Source organism: Symphodus melops, assembly GCF_947650265.1.
Source record: "Symphodus melops genome assembly, chromosome: 5".
NCBI classification, from domain to species: domain Eukaryota; kingdom Metazoa; phylum Chordata; class Actinopteri; order Labriformes; family Labridae; genus Symphodus; species Symphodus melops.
The window spans coordinates 3227355-3241740 of NC_136695.1; the positions used below are offsets into that span (position 1 = coordinate 3227355).

The following is a 14386-nucleotide window of genomic DNA, read 5'->3' on the forward strand; positions in this document are numbered from 1 at the left end:
GCACCAGAGTTAGCCTGAGGCTAATTTACATCTGCAGTCACTATTCTCGTCTCTTTCACGATTATAGATTAGATTTGTTTCAATTACTCAACATTCAGATCAAGTGAACACCTTGATGTGAAATTTAAACACAACTAAATGTAAAAAAGAATCAATCAGAATTCTTTCAGTTTTCACAACAGATATTATCTTACACGTTTTGTGGGGTTTTTTTGTTTTTTTTTTTACCAAAGAGACATCGAGCAATAAAGAAAAAGCTGATCTAACGTCATTAAACACATCAGTCTATCCTTAAAATGATGCTTGATGTCTTTTTTTTTTTTTAGTTGCATCTTTTCTTTAAATAATGACAAATCTGAGATAATAAAATAGACAATAAAGTGTGAAAAGATTGTACTGAATTATGGCCTAGTGGTGCATGCAGCCCGGATTCAAATCCCACCTGTGGCCACTCCCCACTCTCTCTCCCTCTCTCTCTCTCTCTCCTCTCTCTCTCCCCACTCTCTCTCCCTCTCTCTCTCTCTCCCCTCTCTCTCTCTCTCTCCCCTCTCTCTCCCCACTCTCTCTCCCTCTCTCTCTCTCTCCCCTCTCTCTCTCTCTCTCCTCTCTCTCTCCCCACTCTCTCTCCCTCTCTCTCTCTCTCCCCTCTCTCTCTCTCTCTCTCCCTCTCTCTCTCTCTCTCTCTCTCTCTCTCTCACTCTCTCTCTCTCTCTCCTCTCTCTCTCTCTCTCTCTCTCTCTCTCTCTCTCTCTCTCTCTCTCTCTCTCTCTCTCCCTGGCTGCTGATTGGACCCACTGTCCTGTCTCCATAATAAAGTTAATAGTAATATTAATAATAATAATAGAGTTTTTGTCGTCTTGCTGAAATATTAAAGTCTTTGTTTGTAAGTTGTGGATGAAACGAGGCAGCGATCAGAGACATTGCTGTGATTTAGTGCAAAAACAAACAATAAGCACGAGATTGTCTTTATGAAAGAGGTTCAAATGTCAAAGACAGAAAGAATAAAGTCCAACTGTCTGCAGAGTTGGATTGCACAAGAGGAAGTTGAGAAAGTGATGAAATGACCCTTTACGTTAGCTTGATCTTCTAGACGGCGTAGTAGCTTATAACTTCCCCCATGTTGGCTGGTTGCATGCAAACTTTGACCGCATGCTCTCTAATTCCCCCAAATACACTTCAAAGGTTTCACTAAATTGTATTTTATGGAATCATGCAAATATCTCACATCGACAAAACCTCACCGTGAGAAACGATCACTTTAGTGACACAGTGAAACAGACGAGGAGATTTATCTGAATTATTTGAGCTCCCCGAAGCGAAATCGAGACGAGCAGATTGAAAGAGACGCGTAGATCTGAGCAGTTGAGAAGATGTGGCTGGAGGCCGGAGAGCTGTGGGAAGACTGGACTGGGTGAAGGCACAGTGTCTGCATGGCACCGTGCTGCTCCGCTCTGTAGAGAGGCTCCCCTGCCCGCCAGCTGGCCCCGCCCCCCAGGAAACTGTGGGACGTGCTGTTTGGTCATGACGTTACCTTGGGTACATGACAGTCAGCCCCAACCAGGCTCTGTTTGGGTCCTTTTGGTTGTTTTTGTTGTTCTTGGTTCTGGTGTCGGAGGTGGAACAGGATCAGAAGATCGAGCTGGTAAAACGTTCCTGGGTCCCACCCAGAACAAGCAGACTCCTCTGCTCATTACACTGATGATGATGATGTATTTGTGTTCATGCCTGCTACCTTGATTTTTGTGCTTGGTTGTGATTGGATGAATGGGCAAAGTGGGTCGCTTCTGCTAAAACAGATGGTGTGTTTAAAGAGTCATTGCTTTGATAAGATGAGTCTTTACATCCAAACTAAACACGACTGTAAGGAAGAGAAAGAATAGAGTCAAACAGAGCAGAGGTCTGAACCTCGATGGGTCAGGGGGAAAAACTCAACTTTAACATTATTTGTTTCTGTTCCATTTTAATGTCTTTAGGATCTTGTCAGTTAAATCACTGTCTGTTTTCTATGACGATCCTTCATTTAAAAAGCTGCCAGTATAAGTGATCAGAAAGGAAAGCTGCTGTCCCGCTCCCTGCTCTTACAATGGAAACATTCATTTTACTGAAATGACCACGGCGACCACGGCGACCCGTCTGAACACGACTCAGCTTCAGACGGAACAAACAAGCTCGGCATCTGAAACACGTCGGCATGAGTCAGCAGAAAGTACGACTGTAACTTCTGCAAGTAAGAAGGGGCCCAAAAGTGTCTCTGCCAAGGAGACAACTACAACACAAACAAAGACAATGAATGAAACCAATAACATTATTGATTGTTAATAAAAGTCATTTTTGACATTTTCTCTTATAAAGTACAAAGAAAGAAAAGAAACCTTTGTAATACGAGGTCCCCTTAATACAAAGGAACCCCTGTGTTTAAACTTCTACTTTACACAGTGAGTTAAAGCGTCGGGCTCGACAGCTGCTGTCTGTTTATCTTCAACATGTTGTGGAAGTTCAGCGCTGGATGAAAATGAAAGTTTAATGAAGAACATTTAAAGAGAGAAGAAGCACCATGGTCGCTCTACACACGTGTTTTTATAATCCCAGAACGTCAATATTATGATGCATTCAACAATCTCCTCACCTCCTTCTGGGTGAAACATGTTTGTCAACAGGCAGCTGCTTGGGGCCCCTGATCAGTGGGGGCCCCAAGCAGCTGAGGGGTGACAAACGTTGGCGTAAAATGGGCACATTTTAAAGTGTCAGTAGGAAAACCGTGGCTACCATAATGTTGATGAACGCTGGTCAGTACATTTTCACCAAGGGCCCCAACAATCTCAAGAGCGACCTCTGGACACGTGTCCCCTCCAGCCCGTCCCCGCTCCCTCGCCGGCCGGCCGGCGTGGCTCTCCCTGCGTGCTCCCTCTAACAGACAGCTCACTCAGGGGACTGTGGGAGGGAACAAAGTTTGATGAAAAGTGAGAGTGCAGATTGAGTCTGTCACAAAGAGAGTGCAGCACAGAGTTCTTAACCTCCGATCGCTCTGACTCTTTATCAGCTTCCCCTCCGACTGAATGTGCAAAATCCCCTCTTTCAATTGCTTAAGCCGCTTGAGGAGAATGGTAGTGATATAACCCGAGCCCGCCTTCCACAGCCCTGACAATAAACCTTCCTCCCTCACCCACACTGAACCCACGCACTAATGTCTGCTGCTTTATATTCCACTTCTGCATACATGAAACCATTTTGCATAGATAGAAATCAGATTAGGCGAAGATTTAAAGCCCTCTCTTGTAAGAAATGAAATGTTACAACAAGGCTAAAGGAAGCGATTCATTGCCAAACTAAATATTTCAGCGTTGGCGTCGGAGCAGCATGTACTGCTTCAACATTTCTGCACAAAATCAATTAATTTTTAAAGGATCCTGACGTGCAATTTCACGCTGTTGACCAACTGTAAATGGGCCCGACAGGTTGGATCTGTGAGTGACCAGAGAGCTGAAGGCTCTGAAACACAGGACGCCATCATTCACACTCAAATCTCCTTTGAGAAAACCCTGCTGTACCAGAGTATTCTGTCATGGAACAGGTAGTACTAATGAAATGACATGTGTCACTTGCTTGGGGTGATTAATTACTGCTGAACATACAGCAGGACAAGGTAATATCATGTTTCCTTGTATGAGTTGAAAATGAAGTCAGATATACTCCCTTTCAGCGTCTCGCTAACAATAATAAAAAAAGGTTTAATACGTTCCTCTAAATCAGATGGTAGAGAGCAGAAAGATTGTTTCTAGAAAAATGATTGTAAGAAATAGTTTCTCTGTGGAATTATGAATAAATCAGTGTTCAACATTTGGGTTATATGATTTAGCTTCATCACGACATTCAGAATATTCCTACAGGGTCGCCTTACAGAAATGTAGTCTGTCTCGTTGAAACACTTCTTACATGAAACCAAGTGTCAACCATTTTTAAAGGCACAAAGCACAATCCATGACTCCAGCCTCGAGCGAACCCAGTACACCATAAACAGGTTGTTAAAACCAGCAATGCTACTTGGCTGGGTTAGAGAGAGATCCTGCTTTGGTCTGAATGTGAACATAAAAGCAGCCTCATGTACTCAATGGGTATCTGAAGAGATCTGAATGTGCAGAAGTCAAAGTTGTGACCAATTTAAACATGTCCAGTTATGATTATGTGACTTTCAGGGCTTTATGGTTTAAACAAAGAAAGTTGGTATACATTATAAACATTTCTTTAGAAACTAAAAACATCTTTCTCACCATGTTAGTAGATGGAAAAAGTTTTTACCAGTGTTCTTCATATAAAAGCTTCAAGCTTTTGTTGCTCAAACTTGGAGGCAACCAATTCACAACTGGGCATGAAAACGACAAATGTTTTGAGTTAGCTTCACAAAGTAGTCATTAAAAGCAGGCTCCCAGAAAACCTTTAAATACCATGAGAATGAAATGAAGTTCGTTGGCGGACACTTTTTTTTTTTTTTTTAATCTACAAGGACAATTATCTTGGCAATATTAGAAGTAGAGTAGGCAGTCAGACAGTCCAGAGAAAGCAGGAAGTGTGAGTAATCTCCAGTGATAGACTAAATACTAATCAGCAGGTTCAACTCTGAGGCGGCCCACTCTGCCCACTCGGTGTGTCTGCGTGTGAGTGTGTGATCCAGGCAGCAGACACAGAAGCCTGGCCTGGCCTGGTCTGGGTGCTGCCCCCTCTCCAGCCTCTTGTTGTCCCAGGTCTCACCCGCCTCCTCTGCTCCTCTCGTCCAGGCTCTGAGCTCATGCCGAAAGCCCTCTCCACCAGAATTGTAGGAGGAATCTGGTGGTTTTTCACGCTCATCATCATCTCCTCCTACACGGCAAACCTGGCCGCCTTCCTCACCGTGGAGAGGATGGAGTCGCCCATCGACTCCGCAGATGACCTGGCCAAGCAGACCAAGATAGAGTACGGGGTGGTGGAGGATGGCTCCACCATGACCTTCTTCAAGGTTGGTTACAGCATGATACCATTAAAGATGACCTCAGGAAGACTCGCTGCCATTAAATGGGCAGCTAATGGGGATCCGAATAAAGCAAACAATGAACCAGCAGCGTTCTGTTCGAGGGGTTAAATCGCTCTGTGTCACGCAGTCATGTACCTGTTCTAAAACAAATACTTGGCTTTTATTTGGATAGATATTTATTCATTACAAAGCTGCATGAATGTTAATATTGTGAACTATTAACTAGAAACTCATTTAAATAACTCTGGGACTGCTGTGGCCTGAGGCTGGATGTTTTCTTTTGGTTGTCAGTCCATCTGTCCGTCCCATTTTAAGACTCTAATATCTCAAGAATGCTTGGAGAGGATTGGTTCAAATTTGGCAAAAACTTCCACATGCACTAAGTGATGAGCTGCATAGATTTTGGTTTTCACGTGTTAAACGTAAAGGTCACTACTCCCCCATAAAGGTTAACCTTGACCATGCACTTTTTGCAGTTGTGCATTGACAGTTTATGGTTGAATGTGAGCGTGTGTACGGTGGGACTTAAAGCAGATCAACATGCACACAGATAAAGGTTTTATAAATCAGAATATATTTTTGGCGCTCACCATCTTGACTTGTTCAACGTGTGTACACTGTGAGTATGGATTCTACACACTGCGTTATAAACGTGACCCCCTGATGTGTTGGCCAATCAGTCATTCGTCCAACACCCAAGTCCACGTACCGTTTACATCATACGGTAAAACATCTGAGTGCTTTCATTAGGAATTGATGTGAATTCCCCAACAAAGCTGTGAATAACTGAGGAACCAAGAATAAACAACAACCTCGTGAGAAGAAGGCTGTCAGCTAATTTGCCTTCTTAGCAAGTCGACAGTTAGCTTAAAGAATATTCTGTTTTATACTTCACACAGTCGAAACAAGCATGTATCTGTATGCTGTGGTCACTTATTGTCATCAGGGACAGGAAGAGCTGAAAGCTACATTTAGTCCCAGCTCACACAGACAAACCTTCAGGCAGTCCTTACCTTCAAGTCTTTGGACCTGTTCAGGCTCAGGACGCCACAATGAGGAGTCAGTGTGACCATATTGAAATCGTTCTGTGACTTCTCCTTCAGCTCAGAACTGTGAAGCAGTGACATTTATTCCTCTGCTCGGAGGATGGTCGAGTACAGTGTGACACTTCCCTGCAGTAAGCTGCTGCTCGTCTCTTTGCTGTCCAACACTTTTTTTTTTTTTTTTTTTGCTTTGCAATTAGTCTGAGCTATTTGAGATTTTTCTTTCACACCTTTGTTTTCTTCCATCTGTGCAATAAGCTCTGATGTGTTCGCAACGCTGAAACATATTCACACCAATTCATTAGAGATCCCTCGTGATAGTTGAACAGCCTCTTTATCATATCACTTCACAAGTTAATGAAAACAACAGTTGGTGTAAGTAGCAACATATTTGCTTGTTAATCATCGTACCTGCGCTCCCTCAGCAGCCGTAGTTTACAGCCTCAGGTTGACTCAGTTTGTTCACATTCATTCTGCGTTGTTGGTTTGTTTTGTATCACGCAGGGAGGAATACATCAGTGCTGGTGACAGATCTTTTTGCATCGAGGGTCAGCTCTGAGGATGTCTCAAGTTTTCACACCATTGAACTTGTTCAGGAATGTGCGACATGTTACACATGCTGTAAATACTGCAGTCAATCCTGTGTCGACGCTGGCTCTGAGCTAAAAGCTGTTTTATTTAAAGGTCATTTAAGCAGTTTTAGATCATCAGTCTGAGGCTAATCAAAGAGCGCTAGCATTAGCCCTCGAACACAATCTTGTCCCATCTCCCCCATCCCATTTTCAAGCCCAGCACAGTTTAGCAGATGGCTGTTCCGTCATGATCCGGGTCTGCTGAAGATTTCTGCCTGTTAAAAGGAAGTTTTTTTCTTGCCACACTATGACGGATTAAGCTGGGCTCTTGTAATATAGCCATCAGTAAGGTCCTTTACCTGCTTTTGTAAACATAATGATGAGCATGGTCTTGTTACCTGCTCTTTTGTTAATGTTAACAGACAAACAGTAAGGTCCTTTACCTGCTTTTTGTAAAGTGTCTCGAGATAACGCCTGTTATGAATTGACGCTATATAAATACAGATTGATTGATTGACAACAATGTAGACCACGATCCAAGGACAGTTGTGTCCGCTGCTTGCGATAAAGAGGGGTCAGAGGTGTGTCGCTGCAGGAGAGCTGAAGCCTCAGTGTGGAGGAGGCGTGGCCTAACAGCCGTTTGTTTTGGTTTCATGCTGGCGCTCAAGGGCGATATTCTTCCTTTAAAGGTGTCAAATTAGACTTTGGATCTTGTAGATGCTCTAATTTAGCACCAGTCTCAGATTAAAAACTAACTACCTCTCCCACCACTTTCTCTCATTGTCAGACAGACTGCAGCGCACTATTCAAGTGGCACAAAGATGATTCTGACCCTATTTATTTTAGGTGTTTTCTTTTCTCTGGTTTGTAAAGTCTGTCATTTTGCCTTCAGGAGGCGAGGCTGTGTCTCCTCCGCCTCCACCTGGCAGAGCTAATGAGGGTTTAACGTAAAAAAGAAATCTGAAATCTGAAATCTCAGTGTGAGCACAGAGCTGAGAACAACAAACCCAAAGGGAGTTTGATGTTTTTATGAAGTCATCACTCAATGATACAAGTAAATGCTAATGCTAATCCTTCAACTTCAAGCGACCCAGCCCTGTCCAGTTGTCTTCAGACAACACCTACACCTGTCCCCTCGAGTTCAAAGACGTCAAATTCATGACATTTTATTGGCTGTAACAAGCCTTGAATCAGGCCACGCCCCCCACCCTGTCGTTGCAGGGTTCAAATCAAGCCTCTTGTGTGTCATGTAACATTACAGATTGTAAGCCAACATTAAAACAGGGATTTAAGTGTGTCTGTTGATTTTTGCTGATACAAAAATAAAGTGGTTCATCTATTGACCAAAAATAGCACAAAACAAAAGTCCCACCTCATCGAATCAAATAAACAAAGAAAGAAAACAAAACAAGCTGTCACCAACAACTCTAAATCTACCTTCATACGCCGCTTGACACCACGCCCTAACTGGAAGAAACCATTTCATGCTCAACAATAAATCATCATCAATCATAAAACAGCAAATGATTTCAAGTGGGAAGCTAAATGACCGTTTGAGCTCAGGACAGTAAAAGATGATAGTTTGAATCAATCAAATCAAATAAACATTATTTATCCGTTAGGAACTTCGTTGCAGGGAAAGCGCCAGTACAGAAACACGAGACACATCATATACCATTCACACATTAAAATTCTGATGGTCATGAAGTCCCTAATAAATAACTTAAAACAATAATAGATTAAAAGCAGTGGTAGATTAAGAACAATAGGTCAAAAAGTGATCACAGTCACAGTCAGCCATTTGACAGGCGGATGGAGGTGGGGAGGAAGCTGGAGCTGGCCCTCTTTGTCCTCAGTGGGAGCGCCCTGTACCTGAGGGCCCTGAAGGCAGCAGAGTGTAGTGAGGGTGCTGTACCTGAGGGCCCTGAAGGCAGCAGAGTGTAGTGAGGGTGCTGTACCTGAGGGCCCTGAAGGCAGCAGAGTGTAGTGAGGGTGCTGTACCTGAGGGCCCTGAAGGCAGCAGAGTGTAGTGAGGGTGCTGTACCTGAGGGCCCTGAAGGCAGCAGAGTGTAGTGAGGGTGCTGTACCTGAGGGCCCTGAAGGCAGCAGAGTGTAGTGAGGGTGCTGTACCTGAGGGCCCTGAAGGCAGCAGAGTGTAGTGAGGGTGCTGTACCTGAGGGCCCTGAAGGCAGCAGAGTGTAGTGAGGGTTTGAATAGTTTGAATGAAGCCTTTAAAGTAGAAAGAAGTCAAACTGCAGGCTGCAGTGAGCGTAGGGAAGGTGGGTGCAGGTGAAAAGGTGCGAGAGAACGAGTCAGTCAGAATAAACAGCTCGGTTTTGTTGTGAGAAATTAAACAAAACTAAACGTACAAAGCTAAATACATAAATGACATTAGTCTGACTCCACTGTTGCTTTTAGTTCTTATATTTACAGTATTTTTTATTCTGTTTGTGTGTTTATTAATGATTCCGGGTGAATGCAGAGGCAGTCTGGTAAACACACTCTGTGCTCAGGTGTTTCAAACACACGGTTGTGTTTAGATCAGAGTTATCACCTGTGTTATCCTGCGAGCACACGCATAAAATGTAGCTCTCAAACCTGGGAGATAAAAAAGACAAAACAGCTCATGTTTGGGTAATTATTGACTTGTGCTGTTAAATACAAGTCTAATGGAGGATAATTATGTTAATGTGTGCGCCGGACGCTCTCTGAAGCATTGAAGCGTACCACTAGTCTTCCTAGCTGGGATGCTCCCTGTGGACAGCTGCTACAATAACACTGAATAATTGAATAAGCAAACAGACTTGTGTAGCATGTGGCCTTTGTTTAAAGTGTATTTGAAGAAGGATTCACTCAAATTAACAAAAGAAGAAATTAGATAATGTCTCTCCCTCGGAGCCTGAATGTGTGCATACCAACAACAATCCAAACCCAGGGAAGTCTAAATAATAATAGTTACATTTCACAATAAAACTATTTTCAATAGACACAAATCAATATGGACATTTAAGTTAAATAGCAAAAAAAACAAATGTCCTCTGTCCAACCTGTAAAGGCTCTTTTTTTTTTAGGTCCATCCAAAAGAAATAAACATTTGTTTGTGGCACCACGGGCTGGATGACATGAGAAGAAGTGAGCTTGTAAACCGTGTGTTGAGCTCTGATTGGATGATAGATTTTAGTGGAGTTTCAGGTGGAGTGTTATAAGAACGAGATAAGGAAGTCAAAGGCAGGGTTGGCCTTTTTTGAAAACTAGCGTTTTAAAGTAGCATCCTCTCCGTTCTTCATCTTCACCACCCCCTCCCCGTGCTCCCCTAAAGCCACGCCCCCCTCATCTCTGTGCTCCCTCTAAAGCCACGCCCCTCCCCCCTCTGTGCTCCCTCTAAAGCCACGCCCCCCCAGTGCTCCCTCTAAAGCCACACCTCTAATAATCTGTGCTCCCTCTAAAGCCACGCCCTCTCCCCAGTGCTCCCTCTAAAGCCACGCCCCCCTCTGGGCTGCCTCTAAAGCCACGCCCCTCCCCAGTGCTCCCTCTAAAGCCACGCCCCCACTTATCTGTGCTCCCTCTAAAGCCACGCCCCTCCTCTCTGTGCTGCCTCTAAAGCCACGCCCCCTGCCCCTCTGTGCTGCCTCTAAAGCCACGCCCCCTCACTTACATGCACTCGCTCCATTGGTCCAGAAGTGGATTTCACTCATGCTTTGAGTGTGGGCTCCTTCATGCATGAGATAGAGAGGCTGTGATTGGATTTTTAAAAATTAACCCTCAATCTGACATTACAGGCCTACAGCTGCTACAGATGATGGATTTTCTTTGTTCCTTATTCAGAGACCATGGGGTCAGGACATAAAGACAAAAAGACCAAAAACTTAAAAAGTGTATCTGGAGAAAATTACCTACTCTGCCTTTAATAAATAAATACCAAATAAAATGAAAACCCATTTATCATAATTTACGGAGGTTCACTGAGGTCACAGAAAAATAAGAGGCTAAATTAAATTCCATGAATTAACCTGGGCTACACTCCTCCGCTGTGCCGAGCTTGTTAGCTAATAAAATCACATCTTATTAAAAGCAGTGCTGCTTTCTCACCTCGTGTGTATAATGGGGCGAGTGTGCAGCAGAGACAGTCCAGTTTTACGTAGCTGTGGCACGGAGCGCCAGGCCTCCAGGCTGAACCGGAGTGGATTGTTTTGTTTCAGGATTAAAACCTGCAGATACAGATTACTGAGCTGATACCTGAGAGAGTGCAGAGCGGCGAGGGGGGGGGGGGGAATCTCTCAGGGGTCAGGATGTGGAAGAAAAAGAACAATGGGGAAATGACGTGGTAAACAACCAAGCCGCAACCTCAAGAGCTGATGTGGAAGTGCAAACTCCTGCAGTTCGTGGAGTGTCCACTAGAGGCTGGTTCACAGAAACTCAGTCGGCACACACTGTGCAGGCTGGGAATGTTTTGATATCAGTTTTGATTTGACTTGCAGCTGTGTGGTCGGCGTTTGTCAGGAGGTTTAAAAACCCGCCTCAGCTCCACCTGTCGTTAGCTTGACTGAAAGTTAGAGACCACGATTGACCCACTTCCAAATCCCTCCGCAGTAAGACATGGGTGACATCCCTCAGGCTTCTCTTCTTTCACCCCTTGACGCCTATTGATGCGAATTTGCATCAAACCGCTACCGCTCCAAATGCAGCCAAAATAGCGTCCGTATTCCTCCACTGCTGGTTGATGCACTTTCAATACAAACCTAGGAACCTTTTGCAAGCATTAGTTTGTCATAGGACCAGTCAGAGACAGAAAAACATCCGTTTGATGTGCTATTTTGATGTAATATCTATTTATGTGCTGTTTTCATACTTGAAAGCAGAAACACGAGTAAAAACAAGGTTTTAATACTTGGAAACAAATTCAGGCATGAAGGGGTTAATATTTACTATCTATACTTCCATAGTTTGCTTTCATGTCAGAGCTTTGTGTCAGAGCATCTTCACGGTGTCACCTGAGCAGAACACACGTTACATGTATGAAGAGCGCAGCGATCACAGGAAATAAGTCATCAACCTGCACCTGCTGCTTAAATCTGTATTCTCAGAAGATCTCCAGCTTCCTCCCACATTTCAAAGACATGCCTGTGTGATGTTTACGTTTGCACGTGGAGCTTCTGTGGCGTTTTCTGGACTTTCATGTTTGTGTGGAAGCACCACTGTACTCTTTCATAAAAACTCAACATTATAAGTCTAATCATCAGAGTTTTCCCTCCATGTGACCCCCTCTCATGTTGTATTGCTGCACTTGGCGACTCAGAGCAGTTTGGCTGAGCGACTTTTTGAAGACCTGTTGTCCCTCACCAGGTGATTACAATCGTCCTGAGTTAAAGTTAAAGAGGGGCGAGCGTAGTCTGGCAGAGACCAGCTCAAGGTCTGTACTTCCACCCCAGACTGAGAGCTCCACGACCCTCCGGTCTGAACGTGCACTCAGCTGCACAGACACGGTGATCGACATCGTCAGACAGGAGGACGGGTCAAACCTTTCTCCTGTCTGAGAGACCTTCAAAAACAGAAAGTATGATTCCCGCACTGCACTGAAGTGCTCGATTAGCTGTTGTTGCAAACATTTATCCCAGGTCAGTCTGATAGAGTTGAAAATATGACCCTGAATTAGCATAAGCTGAGTGTCAACACTGTGTCCTAATGAGTGCAGGTAGAGTCAGGCAGAAGAGAACACCTCATAAAATCTCATTTATTGTTTGTGCTGAGAGAAAAGGCGAGCGAGCCTTTTCCCCTCCGCTCGCTCCGTTCTTTTGATTAGAGGGATTTGAAAAACATGCAAACCACTTAGTCGAGCATGAAAGCAAAGAGTCTGGACAAATACTAGCAGAGTGCGTCTGTAATGACACATAAAGGCTAACCTTTAACACAAAGTACAGATACACACGCGGCATGTTGAAAACCTTCGCCACACTCACTTTGACTTCTGTAAAATGTGCTCAGGGACAGATAACGCTAAGACATATTTACATCGACTGTAGAAGGAGGCAGAGTATTATTCAACTTCCTTGTCGTATTCCTGAAACCACAAGAATAAATCACAACAGACACAGTGTGCAGAGAAGGAACTCTTCAGACTTTGTGTGTTTGACCTTTCTTCACTGGAGAGCTGATATTTAGATGTGCGTCCTTAAAGCACCAAGAGAGTAAGATGTCCACATCGATCGTCCCCGCTAATGATGCTGCAGACCAGCCCGAATGATGCTTGAACAGACCACAGTGATAAACAGTGGGCTGACGTCCGGCCTCTGAGACTCTGCTCTCACTCCGACTCCACTCTTCGTTTGATCTAACTCTTGAAACGCGCTAAGCTTCCCTGACAGGCAGCCTCTGGTGGTTGCCTGAACATTGACTGCAGTGAGGAAGTTGCCTTCAACCATGAACAATGTTTTGAAGAACTTTAGACCTCAAACAGAGAACACGTTCAGGACGTCGAGTTCTGATGGCTGACTCGTGACTCTTTCCACTTCATTTGGCACAGCTCAGAAATGGAGCTAAATAGTCGCCACCCACTTTTTCAACAGCTTGTTCCTGGAGTAAACTTGGCGTTTGCCCGTTCAAATCCCTTATTGATGAAAATCCGAACATCAATATTTCTTATCCAGGAGTCAAATACTGCTGACAATGAATCATTTGAATCATCGCTTAAAAACAAAGCGAAAATGAAGAAGGAGATAGAAGATTGTTTATACTGAAAAACGTTGTAATATATTGTGTTTGTATTGTGTGTTGAACTTCAGTGGCTCCACCAATCAGAGAAGTAGCTGTGACTCTTTAGGATTGTGGGTAGTGAGGATGTTTTCCCAGAGATCATGAATAAATCGTGTTTATTGAAGCGAAGTTGATCTCATACAAACGTGTGTCTTCTACAGGAGCATAAAACATTCATTCACACTGTAGGTCTGCATCGGATGGTCATGACACCCTGCCTGCTTGTAGGACCGGAGGTTTCTCTTCACGTTGTTCACACCCAGCCAGTAAAAACCCCTGGGGTCAAAAATAAAGCCAATGCAGAAGTGCAAAACAGATGCAGTTCCTCTTGTGTCCACTTGGGGCTGGCTCCAAAAGAAGTGAGTTATGCGTCATTTGGAGAATTAAACAGAAAGCCTTTATTGTCATTGTACAAGTTTACAATGCATTTATTTGGCTTCTGTTTAAAGTGCACACAGCTAAAAACAAAGACAACAGAAGAAGAATATAAAAAGGGAACTCTAATTATTCAATTCAAAAAACTTTATTTGTCCCCGGGGGGACAATTCAAGGGCACACAGAGCAGCAGATAACGACAGTGCAACTATATTAAAACATTTAACCAACCAACAAAGAATAAAGTGTCAAAGAAGAATAAGTACCAGGATGTTAGTGTGTTAGTACAGGTTAGACTAAGTGTCAGGATGTTAGTGTGTTAGTACAGGTTAGACTAAGTGTCAGGATGTTAGTGTGTTAGTACAGGTTAGAATAAGTGTCAGGATGTTAGTGTGTTAGTACAGGTTAGAATAAGTACCAGGATGTTAGTGTGTTAGTACAGGTTAGAATAAGTGTCAGGATGTTAGTGTGTTAGTACAGGTTAGAATAAGTGTCAGGATGTTAGTGTGTTAGTACAGGTTAGAATAAGTACCAGGATGTTAGTGTGTTAGTACAGGTTAGAATAAGTGTCAGGATGTTAGTGTGTTAGTACAGGTTAGAATAAGTACCAGGATGTTAGTGTGTTAGTACAGGTTAGAATA

At 43.7% G+C, this 14386-nt stretch overlaps 1 protein-coding gene across 4 annotated transcripts in view; it reads left to right on the forward strand.

Annotated features, from left to right (window-relative positions):
* Nucleotides 1-14386, forward strand: part of LOC306823715 (glutamate receptor ionotropic, kainate 2) — a 231826-nt gene that overhangs the window by 180996 nt on the left and 36444 nt on the right. For all 4 annotated transcript variants that reach the window (XM_079343484.1, XM_079343481.1, XM_079343483.1 and 1 more), the window contains one exon: nucleotides 4773-4990. In XM_079343484.1, the coding sequence (XP_079199610.1) occupies nucleotides 4773-4990 (218 nt within the window). The remainder of the gene's footprint in view (nucleotides 1-4772; nucleotides 4991-14386) is intronic.